We start from the raw sequence: 15,869 nt of genomic DNA, 5'->3' as shown, positions 1-15,869 counted from the left end.
CATTGAAACCGAAAACACTGAATGAAAACTTTGTGGCACAGCCTTGGGATCGAATTGAATTTTCGGTGGCATGCCACCAGGCCACAAACTTTTGCGACCCTTGTGGCCATGTAGCTGACCCACATCAACTCATAGGAGGAGTTGGGGAAAGAGAACCGAATGGAAAAAATCAGCGAGTGTCTGGCAAAGATTTTTTTATGGCATGTGCTCGGAAAAAAAGGGAAAAGCTCGGAAAACTTGTGAACGTTAAAGCTACTGGGCACACTTCATAATTGTATGCGAGTTCTCTCCAAACTCCTGCCTGCGAGGCCAGCAAAAGTTCCAAGGTGGAAGTGCCAACGTGGCGTATACGTCATAAAAGGGCATAGACCACAATTTGGCCTGCCTGTGCGAGTGGCAGTGGATTGAATGTGAAGCATCTGTTGGGAGAAATACTCGCGCAAATTGAATGGCGGAAAAAATCGATTTAAGTTGCACTTTGTTCATTAAGCCACGTTCTGTTGATGAACGGCAAATGTAATGGGAATTTGGGAGGAATTGGTCGGCGTTTCTGAATTTCGATATCATTAAATCACCAGTTTTGGCTTGCTGAACAATACTTTCCTTCTTACAGTGCATATATACATACAAGACAAAAAGATACATTTCTAGCACACATGAAAGTGCTTTTAAAGTTTAAACACAACAAGCTAATTAATTATGGTCTCTTGGCAGCACAACATTTGCTTTTCTAATGAATTACCTTTATTTGATTAAGATACCCTTGCCCTGTGATAATTACCACAATAAAGATACCTCAGGCCCTTAGAATCTTAACTCTACGGCAATAATCGGTTATTGAGAGTCAAACAAGACACTGTATCCGAGCATCTGGCCTGCGTTTGGGTGGTGCAAAGTTTGGAGGTACTATCGAAGTAGGTGAGTCCTGGACAAGTGTACACATTTCCATAGAAAATACCAGCAGCGGTGTAACAGTTCACATATCTGGAATGGCAATCGATTAGTATAGGAAAATAAACTAGCAAATTTGGACTTTCATTAAGTGTATTACTCACTGCCTGCAGGTGGTTGAGGTATCTCCGCCATAAGGATATTTTCCGGCTGTTTGAATGGTTTGACAATACTCGGTGGCATTTTTGATGGCCGTAGTATCGCAGTCTGACGTACTTGATGTGGAACAGGATACTGCGTATGTGGCAGGACTGCCACAGATATTGGCGTTCCCCACGTTGCATACATAATTAGTGCCACAGCTTCCGCCAATCGATGTACTGGGTGTAGAAGTACCTAGGCACAGCGCAAAGGTATTCCGACCGGTGCAAGCAAAACGATTATCCGAACTGCACGTATTGCATCCTGTACAACCTGCCGAAGATGCCACGGAGCTGCAAATGGGCGTGCTCTCTGTGCAGTAGTAACCGGTGGGGCAGGTGTAGAGGTTTCCGATGGGTTCGCTGGCGGAGGAGCAGAACTGAAACTCCGTTTCCGATATACAGGACACGCCATTAGCGTTGCAGGTATTGCAGGCTGCTCGGCAGCCCAGGATATAAAATCCCAAAACGATCAGTAGGCGCAGCATCTTTGAATGAAACTGTGAAAGTGGAAGCCCTGCAACCCAATTTATCTAGTGGGACTTATCTTATCCCAGTGCAGTTGGCTAATCTTCGTTTATAGATCTGTTTTAATTGTGGTGCATGCATTTTATTCACGTGACTTAAAAACAAATTATATAAATAAAATGCAAGTTAACATATCACAACTGCAATTATTAATAATTAATCGCATAAGGCCTCGAAATGTTTCAAGAAATATTTTTATATGTTTTACAATGCCAGTTTTAACTATGTTTTTAATTTCTCAAAGAAGGTCACGTTTTTCCAAGTTTAGTTGATTAGACTATCAGTTAATGGTGCTCATTGTCTACGTAATAAAACTCTAGCCTTTGCATTGAAACTTATTTACCTTAACGTGCAAATTTCAGTGGTTCTGTCAAAGATTGTGGATCCTTTACAGGAGTACACATTTCCATAAAAATTGACACCGGAAAAATAGCAGTAGACGTATCTGAAATAGCTATAATATGAAACAAAATGTGTATTAATATTAGTTCTACTTACTGCTTGATGGATATAGAAGAATCCTGAACATGGAGAAATCGTCCAAACCGTCTTAAGGTTCGACAATATTCCGTTTCACTTGCCCTGATGGCTAATTGATTATCGGAAGTGCACTCACTGCAACAATTGCATGCAGCAAGAGATGCATTTTTGCTGCAGACAATGGATTCGCCGGTGCACAAGTGATTTTTAGGGCAGGAGTACACTTTTCCGCTTGGCACGGATGCAGATGAGCAGAACTGAAACTCTGTTTGTGAGAGACAGGACACTTTAGACTTCGTGGAACACGAATTGCAGAGAGCCTGACAGCCGAGGACTCCTATTCCCAGAAAGATCACTAACCGCAGCATTTTTGAATTACACGGAGTTGACAGCGTTTGAGCAAACGGAATTGTTGAGTTGCAATCTAATCTTGTGTAAGGGCAGTATCTATATTTATGTTTGTTTTGTAAACGCTTTAGTTGTGTGTTGCGACTATAAAAAATTATTTATTTATTTTTAAAAGCAATTGTTATCAACGCTCCCAAAATCTTTAGACTATATGATTGTTTTTTTTTATGAATTTTTATGTGATGGTAAGTGTCAAGCTGGTAATTCCATTAGTGCACCTGGCTGGCACTTCGGTGCCACAATACCCCGATGAGCTATTGAAGTAAGTTTGTCCAGGACAATAGTAGAGGCCTCCTGCCCAGTTAGTTGCATTGAGATAACAATATATGTACCTTATTATGAAATAAGCGGTTTAATTTTTTATATACGAGATAATTGAACTCCTAATATTTACTGTCTGCAGGTTGTGTTGAGATCAATGCCGTAGGGAAATCTTCCGTGCTGCTGGACGATGGAACAATAGGTGGTGGGTGTCGTTGACGTAACATCCAGTCCAGTACCACTACCGTCACCCGGACAAGTGGCCTGTGATCCTGCCGCTGGACTACCACAAATATACGGATTATTAAAATCACATACATAGCTCGAGCCACAACTTCCGACGATCTGGGAAGGAGTCGATGTTCCCAGGCACAGGGCAAATGTCCTTGCAGTGAGGCAGGCAAATGTATTGCCACTATCGCAGGTGCCACAACCTATACAGGATCTTTGGGCCACGTCTGTATTGCACGTTACGTCATTTGCGGTGCAATAATAACCCGTGGGACACGTGTAAACGGGACCAGCAGGTAATGCGCTGCTGGAGCAGAATTGAAATGAGGTGTTCGATATACAGGCCACATTGCTAACGGAGGCACACACATTGCAATCCCCACGGATACCGAGAATACGGATCACCAGGAAAACTCCGATTGCCAGCAAGATCAAGCAGCGCAGCATCTTTACAATAAACTAGCGATATTGGTGTCAACCAGTTGGCTTTATGCGCTCGCAGTAATCTTATCACTCGGAGAAACTAGAACTTCCAACAAAGAGTTATTACCAGATTGTTGACGAACTAATAAAGTCAATGTGTCCAATGATATAAAGCGGTTCTTATACTCTATTCAAATTATGCAGTATGTAAATATATTTATATTACAAGATTTCTTTTATAACAATGAACTAGGCACATGTTGCCGGTTTAGTCGCTACACAAGTAGAAGTGCTGGCACTGAAGTATGGTTTACTTGAAGGACACTGCCAGGAATTTCCGGACCAGGTGGAACTCTTGCGAAAACAGTAAATATATCTAAAAACAAGATTGATTAAAAATGAAGATGCACTCATATTAATATACAATATAAACAACTCACTTTAGGCAGCTTAAATCATTGGGATAAGGAAAGCGACCCGTGGAGCTCTTTTGGATACACAAATCATCGATTAAAGCATACTGGGAACACGAGGCACTTGTGCCGTTTGGTGAGGCCACACAAGGATTGCCAATTTGGTATAGACACACCTCTCCTGTCGAACAGGGATATTCATTGCTTGCAATTTCATTCACAGCATTGCAAAGTGCAAAAGTTGTTGGACTAGTACAGGCGAATGGTATAATTCCGTCACACTTTCTGCAATCATTGCAGGATGCAAAAGCCTCGTTGGAAGTGCATTTCTCTGGCAATCCCGTACAAAATGTATTATTTGGACATGTATACACGGTACCTGTAGGAATAGCGTTTGCCGAGCAGTTTTGGTACTGATTCTTGGACACGCAGGCTACATTGCTCTCAGAGGAACAGATATTGCACTCGGCCTGGCTAAATTTCACTAGAGTGGCCAACAAAAATACTGAAAAGAGCAGGTGCCGTTGCATTTTCAAGAGTAACTGCATGTATATTCAAACTTTACAAACTATATAGGCAACTTTCTTATCCAGAAAGCTATTTAAGATAAGGCTATTTGAGTAGTAAAAAAGCTAGTGATATCTATTTATCCTTGTCGCCTAACAGGTTTCATACATATTCAGTTTTATATATCGCTATTATATTACTATGTAAACATACAACAAAAATAACCCAATAAAAATTCGCCAACACCAAAAAGTATGCTACCCTTTTCAGTCCGTCAAAGCAGCAAGAGCTTATCTAAATTGGAGCAGTAGCCAAGGTCCCGCCTGCCGAGGTCTTTGTGGATTAAGAGCAATCTGCATGCTCCAAAATAGCTGCCAAAAAAGCGCTCTATTTAAGCCACATGCCTGCCAGGCACAGACATCAGTCGGAAAAAACAATTGCAACCCGAAATGTCGCCTAACCGTGTTTGCTTGCCACTTGGCCTGCCGCTGTTGCTTTTCCTGCTCGGTTGCCTTGTGTCCTCGACTCATGGCACCTGCAACGTCTGCAACACCGTCAACAATCTGACCTGCTACTCCTCGACCCAGATGCAGTCCTGCCAGGTGGACGTCCTGTCCACGGCCACGCCCACCGATTGCCCCAGCGGCTATGTCTGCGTCAGCGGCTCCAGCGGTGTGCTCTGCCAGCCGGAGGACTCGGCATCTGACAGTCAGGCGGACTGCCAGGAGTGCAACAAGTGCGATGAGACCCAGACGTTCGCCTGCACCGGAACCCAGAGCTTCGCCCTCTGCCTGGGCACAGATACCGTCCAGGATTCGGTGGGCACCTGTGCCTCCGGTTATGTGTGCAACATCAACGACACCCAGATATGCGGTCTGCCAGCGGATGGGGTAAGTTCGCCTTTCTTCTTCTTGGTGGAAATGGGATGTTTGAGAAAGAACAGGTGCTCCAGGATGCTGAGACGACTCTGAAAGGAAATTAAACTTTCAAGAAGCACTATTCATTAGAATGTGATACCAAGTGACTGGAGAAAATAAGCTCTTTGTATGCAATTTGAAGTGTTTCGTTAAAGCTTGAATTATTATAATTGATTTTGAGGAAACCAAGGTGTTTTTAGGAAATTTACTTGTATGTCTAATAGGACAAAGAAAAACGCTGTTCATTCCGTGACAGAATATGTATATTCCTTTCCTCTGGCCCACAATAAATAATAAATCTACATAACTCTGCAGGTGATGCCGACCTGTTCGTATAGCGATGACTCAACCACAACCACGGTGAGCAGCACCACCAGCTCCACCACAGCGGCACCACCTTCCACCAGCTCGGCATCCACTTACTGTGCGGCGGTTCAGTCGCAGGGAAAATACGCGGTCGGATATAACGCGTATACGACCTGTCGCCAGTATATCTACTGCACTTTGGTTGACGGAAGTTGGATTGGCCAGACCTACACTTGTCCGGGATCCATGTACTTCGATAGTGCCTCCGAGATGTGTGTGTCCACCATGCCATCCACCTGTTCCACAACTGCAACAACGAGTTCCACGACGACTGCGGCACCCACGACCAGTAATCCGGAGGCATATTGCCAGGCGATGCAGTCGGCGGGCTACTACCCGGTGGGTACGGATGCCAGCACCACGTGTCATCAGTACATCGACTGTTTTCTGAACGGAGGCACTTGGGGTGGCAATATGTACACATGTCCCGGTAGCCTCTACTACAACAGTGCCAGCAGAACATGTGTCTCCACCTTACCATCCACATGCTCCACCACAGTGGCCAGTTTAACCCTCAATGGAGTGGTTTTAGATTAAAAAAGGAATCTCTATGCAAAGAGTATTTGACGGTTTATTTATAATGAGCTGAACATTAAAGACAGTAGCCGGGATTTACGTAGACGCAACTCTGAGTTTGAGCAACAAACCAGGAATCTGTGGGACAGTTATATTCGGCAGATTTGATAAGAACGTTCTTTTGAAAGTAACAACTAATGTAGCTGTAAAGATAAGTGGTTAAATTAAATGAGTGATGTGGAAAATTTTACGCAAAATTCTGTACGCACCGCTGGCAATAGGGATCCGCAGGAATGACGGGAAAAAGACCAGTGGCATTCCTTTGGGCACACATCTGGGCAGGAGTTAGAGGCGTCACTGTAGTGGGCGTCTCGGTGGTTACAGTTGAATCGGTGCTGCTTTCAGTTGTGCTCTCAGTGCTACTTTCAGTGGTACCGCCAGTAGTTTCGGTGGTCACGGACGCTGCAGTGGTGGTGTCCACCAGTTCGTCATTTATGTCACAGGTCAGCGTTTGACCCGCGACCTCAGGCACACAAATCGCAGTGCTGCTGGCATCACAAACCGTACCCGTGGGGCAGTAACCAAATTGCCCAGTGGGTCTAGTGGCTCCATAGCACATCTGAAAGATACCACGACTCTGGCACGCGAATAGATAATTCCGATTGGCACTACATTGGCCACATTGAGAGGTATCCCCGCAACTGGGAGGCCGCTGGCTGCTCTTCTGAACACAAATCGCCGTGAGATTGGTGCAGTCAAATCCTTCTAAGCAATGGTATAGCTGATCACGATGTGGAGTTCCATCTGAAAAATCACTATAAGTCAATAAAAACCCTTTTAAAATTATATTCCGCAATTAATTACCTCCAAAACACAAGTAAAAGGACGTGGAGTTGATGCAGGCCACTTGATTTGATTGACAGACATTGCAATCGGACACCGTTTGTGCCACCATAAAAGCCAGAACCACCTGTAAAATATTTTTGCTCTTCACTTTTCCTCTTGGTATACCACAAAAGCGTTATTACCATCACTAGTCCTTTCACTACATTTTCAATCCTTTGGGTCATTTTTGGACTTCCGAACTGCTACTGCTCACTGTCAAGGTACTGTTGGTACTAAAAGTTTGCTTATGTTAGCTACATGTCTAGTCTACTTTGTTTATCTACTCTTTACTTTTCTCTGCTAATTGTTTTATTTGACTTGGCTTTCCACATGATTGCTGTTTCGTGGTGTATCATCCTATGATGGGAATGTTTCCAGAGATTCTGATTGATATGTGTGGGTGCGGACATGGAGCATAAGTCGAGAACGTCTTTAATTACTAGACATTAGGTAGGTGGAACGGATTGCGCGAAGAAAGTTTTTAGTAAGCGATGCCAATCCTAAGGTTAATGACTGCTCATAGTATTTAATTGATATTTAAATATTAAGAACGAAAGGTTTCTGAACTTTAGTATTCTGTTGTCGAATCAGTTGCAACATTTCTTGTTTGTTTCGTTAATATGTGATGTCATTGAGTGCATTTTCCTGGTACTTTATAATTAGGGTCGTATATTACGACGCAAGACCCCAATAAAAAGATGCAATTATTTGCACATTGCGCTTATTTAAAAAAGCGCATGATAGCCACTACAATTAGTCTTTATAAAGTGTTCAAAGCCTGCAAAATGCAGTATACTCAGCTCCTGAGAGTTTTGGTAACTTGGCACAGAAATCCTTAAAAAATAATGTTCAATTAAGATGCTTTCTATAGTGCTCCATCGTGATCATATCCTATATGGCAGTCCATGTTCTCGGGGACATAAAATGCAATGTGTGTCAACCAAATCATGTCAAGTGCCTGAACGAGACCCACTTTAGTTTTTGCCTCGACGCCGTTTCGTCGGATCAGGTTATCCAGTGTCCCGACGGCCAGGTTTGCACCAGCCTCCTGAAGATCTGCCTGCCCAAGGGATCGACTCCAGCTTCCTGCACTCCAGATGCCGAAATATCGTGTCCTCCTTGCAGTGGAGCAGGTCTATTCGTCTGCACTAGCCGCACCACCTTCCAAATGTGTGATGAAGGCAAGCTCATCGGCCAAGTAACGAAGTGCAAGGATAACACTTTCTGCTCCATGAAGTCGAAAAAGTTTTGCGTAGATCAGTGTGAAATAACGAAATCTCAAAATGGATTCGAGTGCGACAGAGAGTCCCCCTTGGATGTATAAATATAAAGCTCCAAAATACAATACTAAAAGGAAGAACGAAATACAAGTTTTTTTTTACCTTTTTTTAGAGAGGAAATATTTCTATTCATTAAAGTACCGTTTTTAATTTCGTTTACTAAATAAAATGGCGTACTATATATTAGAGTGACATATTAAATCGATTTAGACTAAATTAGTGCATCCGGCATAAGATGGCTTCACAGTACCACAGCTGAAGACATCAGCATCGAAATAAGGTCTCTGCACGTTGCAATTATAGAGCAATCCTGCCCAGCTTCCACTCCTTAGAACACAGTAGATGTAGCTTGAAAAAATCAAAGAAAATGATTATTGTCTTCAGAATAAATAAAAATAGGATGTGGTTATTACCTAGTGCACACTGTGTCATTGGGTATGGGATAGCGACCCGTTGAGTTGATCTCTTGGCAATAGGTGTCTTCATTGAATGCTGGAGTTGTTGCAGTACTTTGGGTAGTGCTTCCTGAATCAGTGACAGTCACGGTGCTGTCCGTTGATGTGTCCGACGAAGTTACGGAAGACGATCCAGTGGAGGTATCCCCAGTTGATCCTGTCGATGAATCAGTGATGACTGTGGATGGGTCTGCAGTAGTCTCAATGGGAGTGACTGTGGATGTGACAGTGGGAGTCACTGATGCCGTGGTGCTTTCCACTTCGGGTTCCAAAACTCGATCACAAATATCTGAGTCTGATGAGTCACACCGGGAAATACAAGGACTTCCGCTGGCTGCATTTTTAACACTGCAGACAAAGTCTTCTGCACAGTCGAAACTATTGGCGGAAACAACATCACCGTTGCAAACAGCAAATGTGGTCCTTGAAGTACAGGCAAAAGTTGTGGATTCTGAGCAAACACCACAATTGGAGACATCACCACAGCCGCGTTCTATACTCGTGCCGTTGGGCATGCAAATAATTCCGTAGGTTGTGCAAATGGGTTTTGATTCGGGGCAAGTGTAGTTGATAGTCTGGTCCCGGACACCTAAAAGTACGATCTATGATGGAAGATCATTGAAAGTTCTTAAAACATACCATCGTAGCACAACTGAAACTCCGATTCACCGATGCAACTGTGCGCATCCACACACTGGCCACATGCGGCACTGACAATTGACGGTGCCACAAGAGCACTCAGTAGTACGATCAACATGAACGCTTTCATTCTGAAATTACAATTAAATCTCTAAGGAGCAACTGCACAGCTTTATAAACCCCGGGTTGGGGCCATATCTCTGTGATGATCTCGGGGCCATAACATTTATCTTTCAATGCCGTGGAATGCCATAAAACTGCTCTTCCCAGTAGCGCAATCTTCGAGTAGCACGGGAGCGCTACGGGGCAAACAGTATCATATATTCTAAGATCTTTAGCATACCTAATCTACGGCATAAAACGCTAAAGCTATCTTCTGTTTTCTAGAGACAGTTCTTATAAAAGCCCTATAGCTGTTGGATATCACAGTTAGTCCGTTAGTCACATTCAAAGTCAGCATAATGCAGCAATCCCAAATCCTAAGAAACCTAGTAAGACAATGTGCAATTTATTTTGAGAAAAAGTTTTAACAAATTTATAATTTTTAGTGCCTCATTGTGGTTGTAAGCTCGATGGCAGTTCTGGTCCAAGGAGTGTGCAACAGTTGCCAAGCCAACAATGTGAAATGCCTGAATGAAACGCACTATAGCTTTTGCTCCGATAATGTGGCGCCCAATCAGGTCCTTCAGTGTCCGGATAACAAGGTCTGCACCGACCTGGCAATCATCTGCATGGACAGCAGTGTAGTGGATAGCTCCTGCTCAGGCACTGCCGATGGATCCTGCCCCACCTGCGATGGAAACAGCATGTTCGTCTGCACCAGTCGCACCACCTTCCAGATGTGCGATGGCACCAACCTAACTGGCCAGGTCACCAAGTGCAAGGACAACAAGATCTGCTCGATTAAATCGGGCAAATACTGCGTGGATCTCTGCGAAGTGGGTGATTCCGTCGAATGCGATAGGGACAGTCCGCTATAGAACTTTTGAATTAATTTAAAATGCTTTCACTACCTCATGTCTAAACTATTAAATAAACCACGATTTTTGTAACTTATATAAATAGTTTGTTTCAATGATAAAAGAAGTTTCCCTATTAAAGTGAAACTTTGTAGATAACATTGATCATTAAGATTTTATTTGAATCTCATCTAGGGCATAAATGTTTTACAATTCCTAGATTTACCAAATGGTGAACGTACGAATCATGCACAAAGCAATCCACATTTAATTTCGCTCTTCCATTAATTTTCTATCTGTCCTTTTTGTTATATAACTAACATAATTTATTGTTAGTAGACAAGTCAGCAGACGAAAAAGAATTTCTTAAGAATTCCAGCAATAAAACACTTTTTATCACTGTTAAGCTAAAAGCTTATCATTGTTTTGGTCATCTCATGTTGTCAGGGCCAAAAGCATCGCAAATTCTATTGCGAAGGTCAGTTCTTTCGCCATAAAGAAGTGAAAACAAATTTGGAGGTATCTCTATTTACTTTAAGTATGTTTTAATTAAATTAAGCAATTTAATTGACATTGACCCAATTGAGCGAGAGTGCTGCGTAATCAAATTAGACATATGAAGCAATGACGTCAAAATGGTGCAAAGCTGTTACGTACCAAAAACATTTTTTTGTGATGACTGTGATGCCGTAAACAAATTGTTCGGCACTTTCATGCTCCGATATTTGGCCTACGGGTGGTGTTGCTCCACATTTAATGGGCGCCCAAAGGTGTGGAAAACAAATTCGCAACAGGAAACAAACAGTGAAAAGCGAGAGCACAGAGATGGGACCACCTCCCATCGAAGCCATTCAAACCAACCAAGAGCAGCCAAAACATCCGAAAAGGCCCCCTGGCACTTCGTTGATTGTGGCGCATCTAATTGTTGTGACGGTTGCGTTTTGTTATTGTAATTAATATTTAGCTAAACTCAGCTGCGTTTGGGCTTACTAAAACTAAAAAGCGAAAAGCGTTGAACAAATTGCGGTCATTAAACTTTTTGCCGCGCCGAGTGAAATAAATTGTCGCCCCCGCGGTTGCTGCCTTTCATAACAAAGTCACAAATCAACGCGAGCGGATCTGCCCAACAACTACCGATCTCCCAGTGGATTATTTACCATGTTGCATCTGCAACTGACTCTGCTCTCCTGCCTCTTGGTCCTGGCCAACTGTAAAATCCAGAAACAGATTCCGACAAACAGTTGGCGGGATATGCTTTTCGGCAGCAAGTGGCTAACTCCTGCACCACGTTGGCGCGAATCCAAATGTGGGTCTTAAAGCTGGCTAAGACCAGCAGTTAGTGTTAACAAAAGAAAAAAATTGAATTGAATTCTGTGTAACATCCACCAGTTTTGCCCATTTTCGCCCTGGTGCCCATCGGTCCTGGCAGCTGTTCAGCGCCCTCCGGCGAACAGGGAAATTGCATTCCCAGCAAGGATTGTGTACTGCGGAACGGCATCCCGGCCGGTCCTTGTGGCGGTGGCTATGGCGTCTGCTGCATCTGTGAGTTTCCCACCCATGTGAAAGCAATCGCCTATTCTTAATACCTTCGTTCAGTTCTACAGACGTGCGGCGGTATTATACGAGAGAACTCCACTTACTTTGTGAATCCCAATCACCCGGATGTCTACGATGGCACTGGTAGTTGTCAGGTAACCGTTCAAAAACTGCATCCGGACATCTGTCAGCTGCGCTTGGATTTGGATATGTTCTCGATAGCTCCTCCAGAGGCAGCCAATCATCTGTGCAATCAGGATCAGTTGCTCATATCGGGCGGTAGTCCCACGCCCACCATTTGTGGCAGTTCAACGGGAGATCACAGTGAGTGTTTGGCATGCTTTTACAAAAACATAAATTCTAGAAAATTTTAAAGGATTTCTAAGAGACTAACCACCGATTAAGTATGCTGAATTAGATGATAAGCCATCAAAACGAGTGTGTAAATATTTAATCTAAAGCGCACACTTTTAGATTAGCCCTGTAAACAAAACCGTCTTCTCAATGCCAACCTTTTGTTTTCGCAGTGTACATTGACGCGGGTCTTGGCCAGAGCAATCCGATTGTTTTGTCGGTGATCACCAGCGGAAGTTTTCCGCGTCTGTGGCGAATCCGCGTCACCCAAATCCACTGTGGTAGCATCAGTCGAGCGGACCAAGGCTGTCTGCAGTACTATACGGCAATTAGTGGTCGTGTGCGCAGCTTTAATTACAACACGGTGGGTGGAAGACAACTGTCCAATCAGGACTACAGCATCTGCATACGGAACGAGCGCAACTTTTGCGGCATTCAGTACAACGCATGTCCGGATCTGGAGAACAACAGATCCAGATCGTTCACACTCACTGGGAACTCCAACAATCCGGTGGCCACGATGGTGGGTGGTGGTGGTGGCATGCCACCAAACTTGAACGGTTGCACAAGCGATTGGCTACTGATTGGTTGCATTCGATCGGCGGACAGGATTCCTCCTCTGCCTGGTTGCGAGGATCGCGTCTGTGGAGGCACCTTTAGTGCGGAGGCCGGAATGCTCGCCAAAACAGTGCAATGTACGTACAAGCTTAGGTCATCAAATCGAATCCTATCATTAAAAGATTATTAATAATATATTTTCTTCAATATATCCCCACAGCAAGTGTTCGTCCTTTCCGGCTTTATTTCCACACGGACGGAGTAGAAGCGCCGAATGATATAGACAACCGAGGATTTTGCCTTGATTATGTTCAGCAACCATGCACAAATGGCTTTTAGACACCAGCCCACAAGTATGCAATACTCTAAACACAAAATCCACATGACGAATTCCACGCGACTAAAATCGCAAGGAAATTATGATTGGCGCTGCAAAAGTCGCAGGAAAAACGCACACATCTTTCGTATGTAATAAATATGTTTTATTTATTGATTTTCGTAATTAAGTTAGACGTAACATTAAAATTTAAGTTAATTTAGAAAATCGTGTCGGGTTTTGGTACAAATTTAGTGTTGTCGTAAAGGATATCGAAATTTCATGTGATCCAAATTCTAACATTAAAATCGTTTTCAACTACTAATACAGGTTTATTGAATTACGTTTAATTAATAATACTTAGCAGAAGCAAAACAAAAATTATATAACAGAAAAACACGATGATAAACGCTTTTGTTTAAGGACATTTTCGTTGCAGCGTTGTTGCCGTTGTTGGTACTCATTTTTTTTGCCGTGACAAAAAAGAAAATAATAAAAACCAGTACTAACTATGCGCACGTTGTCGTATAAAAGGGTAATTTCTGGGTTCGCTTGCTCGCCTGAGATCGCCAATTTCAGTCTGTGCGCGTAGTGCCCGACTTGTGACGTCACTGGGGGATGGTATTATCTCGGATGTGATGCGGGTATCTACGATATATGTCTGTCCTAATCCTAATAGGTTTGTATCAAGGCAGCCACGTGCTGTTTCTCCTCCTCGGTCAGACCGTTTTTCAGCGTGCGACGTACTGCAAAATATATTAAATATTATAACAGAGTCTTCAAAAGTATAGTATATATGTATTTAGTTAGGCATAGGCAGTCATGCAATGTTAGGTCTAAAGGGCATGCAGGTTAGTTGCCTCAAGTTTTGAATATCCTTTGAATTGCATGCAAATTGAATATATATAGAGTAAGTTTTTCCATGCATAAAACCCGGATCTTCAACAAATGCCAAGGGTTCCAAAATAAAGCCAAAGGTAAAAGTTTTTAACGAAAATTACATAAGGAAAAATGTGTAAAACTAAACACAATTCAATTCACTAACCAAAAAAGGTAAAACCTAAAAAACAGTTGGCTGTTCTTTTGGCAACGGTTACGGATTCGGTTAACAGTAACGGTTTCTACGGCGATGGTGCTCTTTCAACTGTGAATCCTTCGCGCGTGCGGCTGCGCTTCACTTCGATAGTCAATATATCAGATTTGTTGTTGGGTTTGGATTTATTTTATTTGATTTTTTATTGGTTTGTTGGATTGGTGCGTTAATGGTAAAAGAACGAAATGGAAATAAATTAAAACCCAATATAGGCAACAGATTCGTAAGCTGGCAAAACTAAGGGGACAAAAGCTGCGTAATCGGGAAAATATTGTAAATAAGTATGGGAAACTGCAGGTACTTGTGTAAATTTGGAATTTTGTGTGGGAAATAAGTATTTGTATAACTATATATAGTAGTTTCTCTGTGGAATTCTTGATGGTGTAGTGTGTGTTTCTGGTTGAAAGTATCCAGCTAGAGGTTATAGACATAGCGCGCTGTGTGCGATTCGAAAAGATATAGACCAACACCTTTTCATTAAAACGTATTCTCTCTATCGGAGTTTTGGACGTGGATCTCAATCGTATTACTTGTGCGGTCAACTTACATGATTTGCGATCCGCGTGGCGCGTCCGTTTCCGTTCCCTCGGCGTTGTCCGTGTTCCTGGAGCCTTGGTGGCGGTCTTAACCAGAGATTCCAGTATCTCATCGTCGCCATCGGTGAACTGCTCCTCGCTTTGGCGGGTAATTGGTGAGCGGAGCTGTTCCGCTCGTCGCCTCCGCCAGGTGAGTGTCCCATCGGCCTGGTCGGCACTCGATGTGTCCAAAAGTTTTCTGGAACATTTAATAAATAAGTATAATTTATTTATAATGAAGGAGTAACGTATTTAAAGATACTCGACATGAAATACGTATACGGTTCAGGTTAAAGAACTATACCCCCTTCACGCGATAAGGAAACTATAATCTCCCAGCTGTAAATCACTTGAAAGTGTTCATCAGAAAATTCAGGTTATACTAGCAGAGATAAGATTTCTCCGTGGTTTGATTTATCATATCAAATATGTTTGAAACAACAAAAAACACAATATACATATACTAAATGTCATGTTAATAATATTAAAAGTCTTACGATAAGAATGGGTTAATTATTATTATTATTATGATAGATAGAATAGTTTACAAAACTAGACTAACTTAGATAGTATAGCATTAGCTACGGGGCTTACAGCTATATTTATTTACAATGTTATTATATCTTAATTTAGTTAATATCTAATTTGGTAACTAATTGCTGGCTTGTTATGTACAAATGCCTGTTTTGTTTTTAGATTTTGTGGTATAATTTAGTTTTTTTGAGGAAAAGTATGAGTTTTTGTATGTTATCTGGATTGGGTTTGCTAAGAAGGTCTAGAGGGTTGGTGTTGTTAAATATATCTTGCTTGGTTTGTAGGAGGGATGGGCATGAGTTAAATATGTGGTTTAAAGAAATATCACCTTGGCAAAACGGGCAAGTTGGTATTGAATTGGGATTTAGGTAGTGTTGGTGGGTTATGTTTGTGTGTCCTAGTCGAAGTCGTATTATTTTTATTTGGTCGAGTCTGGTCCAATTTGGGTGGGATTGTTTAAGGTAATCGCATGGGTGTGAGGTGTTCGTGTTAATAGATTGGTACCATGGACTGCAGTTTATTATGTGTTCTTTCTGTTTTGTCG

General features: G+C 42.5%; 10 protein-coding genes and 1 pseudogene across 17 annotated transcripts in view, besides 1 other annotated feature; 4 read left to right on the top strand and 7 right to left on the bottom strand.

Annotated features, from left to right (window-relative positions):
• Nucleotides 1-724: 724 nt before the first annotated feature.
• Nucleotides 725-1,595, bottom strand: CG13309 (uncharacterized protein). The gene is made up of 2 exons (NM_140005.3): nt 1,056-1,595; nt 725-984 (listed from the first exon to the last, which is right to left on the bottom strand). The coding sequence occupies exons 1-2, from the start codon at nt 1,577-1,579 to the stop codon at nt 819-821; spliced, it is 690 nt and encodes a 229-aa protein (NP_648262.2). The 5' UTR covers nt 1,580-1,595; the 3' UTR covers nt 725-818.
• A 363-nt stretch (nt 1,596-1,958) lies between these two features.
• Nucleotides 1,959-2,467, bottom strand: CR46432 (annotated as a pseudogene).
• A 215-nt stretch (nt 2,468-2,682) lies between these two features.
• Nucleotides 2,683-3,446, bottom strand: CG13308 (uncharacterized protein; the record flags this gene model as incomplete). Its single annotated transcript, NM_140004.2, has 2 exons — nt 2,683-2,839; nt 2,902-3,446. 2 exons carry the CDS (start codon nt 3,444-3,446, stop codon nt 2,683-2,685), a joined length of 702 nt encoding a protein of 233 aa, NP_648261.2.
• Nucleotides 3,447-3,582: 136 nt separating this feature from the next.
• Nucleotides 3,583-4,389, bottom strand: CG32024 (uncharacterized protein). Its single transcript, NM_168296.4, has 2 exons — nt 3,863-4,389; nt 3,583-3,798 (listed from the first exon to the last, which is right to left on the bottom strand). Exons 1-2 carry the CDS (start codon nt 4,363-4,365, stop codon nt 3,672-3,674), a joined length of 630 nt encoding a protein of 209 aa, NP_729417.2. The 5' UTR covers nt 4,366-4,389; the 3' UTR covers nt 3,583-3,671.
• Nucleotides 4,390-4,776: 387 nt separating this feature from the next.
• On the top strand, nt 4,777-6,179 carry CG13312 (uncharacterized protein). Its single transcript, NM_140003.2, has 2 exons — nt 4,777-5,232; nt 5,575-6,179. The coding sequence occupies exons 1-2, from the start codon at nt 4,792-4,794 to the stop codon at nt 6,160-6,162; spliced, it is 1,029 nt and encodes a 342-aa protein (NP_648260.1). The 5' UTR covers nt 4,777-4,791; the 3' UTR covers nt 6,163-6,179.
• Nucleotides 6,178-7,226, bottom strand: CG34427 (uncharacterized protein). The gene is made up of 4 exons (NM_001104083.3): nt 7,170-7,226; nt 7,006-7,111; nt 6,411-6,945; nt 6,178-6,344 (listed from the first exon to the last, which is right to left on the bottom strand). Exons 1-4 carry the CDS (start codon nt 7,209-7,211, stop codon nt 6,218-6,220), a joined length of 810 nt encoding a protein of 269 aa, NP_001097553.2. The 5' UTR covers nt 7,212-7,226; the 3' UTR covers nt 6,178-6,217.
• Nucleotides 7,227-7,807: 581 nt separating this feature from the next.
• Nucleotides 7,808-8,388, top strand: CG32023 (uncharacterized protein). The gene is made up of 2 exons (NM_168295.2): nt 7,808-7,841; nt 7,898-8,388. The coding sequence occupies exons 1-2, from the start codon at nt 7,812-7,814 to the stop codon at nt 8,348-8,350; spliced, it is 483 nt and encodes a 160-aa protein (NP_729415.2). The 5' UTR covers nt 7,808-7,811; the 3' UTR covers nt 8,351-8,388.
• Nucleotides 8,389-8,390: 2 nt separating this feature from the next.
• On the bottom strand, nt 8,391-9,527 carry CG34426 (uncharacterized protein). Its single transcript, NM_001104082.1, has 3 exons — nt 9,401-9,527; nt 8,720-9,350; nt 8,391-8,654 (listed from the first exon to the last, which is right to left on the bottom strand). The coding sequence occupies exons 1-3, from the start codon at nt 9,516-9,518 to the stop codon at nt 8,513-8,515; spliced, it is 891 nt and encodes a 296-aa protein (NP_001097552.1). The 5' UTR covers nt 9,519-9,527; the 3' UTR covers nt 8,391-8,512.
• Nucleotides 9,528-9,825: 298 nt separating this feature from the next.
• On the top strand, nt 9,826-10,450 carry CG13311 (uncharacterized protein). The gene is made up of 2 exons (NM_140001.4): nt 9,826-9,891; nt 9,949-10,450. Exons 1-2 carry the CDS (start codon nt 9,862-9,864, stop codon nt 10,378-10,380), a joined length of 462 nt encoding a protein of 153 aa, NP_648258.1. The 5' UTR covers nt 9,826-9,861; the 3' UTR covers nt 10,381-10,450.
• Nucleotides 10,451-11,457: 1,007 nt separating this feature from the next.
• Nucleotides 11,458-13,260, top strand: CG13310 (uncharacterized protein). The gene is made up of 5 exons (NM_140000.3): nt 11,458-11,665; nt 11,749-11,901; nt 11,956-12,219; nt 12,423-12,944; nt 13,028-13,260. The coding sequence occupies exons 1-5, from the start codon at nt 11,518-11,520 to the stop codon at nt 13,144-13,146; spliced, it is 1,206 nt and encodes a 401-aa protein (NP_648257.1). The 5' UTR covers nt 11,458-11,517; the 3' UTR covers nt 13,147-13,260.
• Nucleotides 13,261-13,270: 10 nt separating this feature from the next.
• Nucleotides 13,271-15,869, bottom strand: part of Fhos (Formin homology 2 domain containing) — a 45,101-nt gene continuing 42,502 nt past the window's right edge. For 5 of the 8 annotated variants that reach the window (NM_001274670.1, NM_001169916.2, NM_001259755.1 and 2 more), the window contains 2 exons: nt 14,764-14,990; nt 13,271-13,869 (listed from right to left, as the gene is read on the bottom strand). In NM_001274670.1, the coding sequence (NP_001261599.1) occupies nt 13,796-13,869; nt 14,764-14,990 (301 nt within the window). In that variant the 3' untranslated portion in view covers nt 13,271-13,795. Of the gene's footprint in view, nt 13,870-14,168; nt 14,991-15,869 lie in introns of all 8 variants that reach the window. The other 3 variants (NM_001202142.2, NM_001259753.2, NM_001202143.2) reach the window with 2 other exon arrangements.
• Nucleotides 15,308-15,869: part of a mobile genetic element that runs on past the window's edge.

Source organism: Drosophila melanogaster, chromosome 3L (genome assembly GCF_000001215.4).
Source record: "Drosophila melanogaster chromosome 3L".
NCBI classification, from domain to species: Eukaryota; Metazoa; Arthropoda; class Insecta; order Diptera; family Drosophilidae; genus Drosophila; species Drosophila melanogaster.
This window is presented reverse-complemented; position numbering and strand designations above follow the sequence as displayed.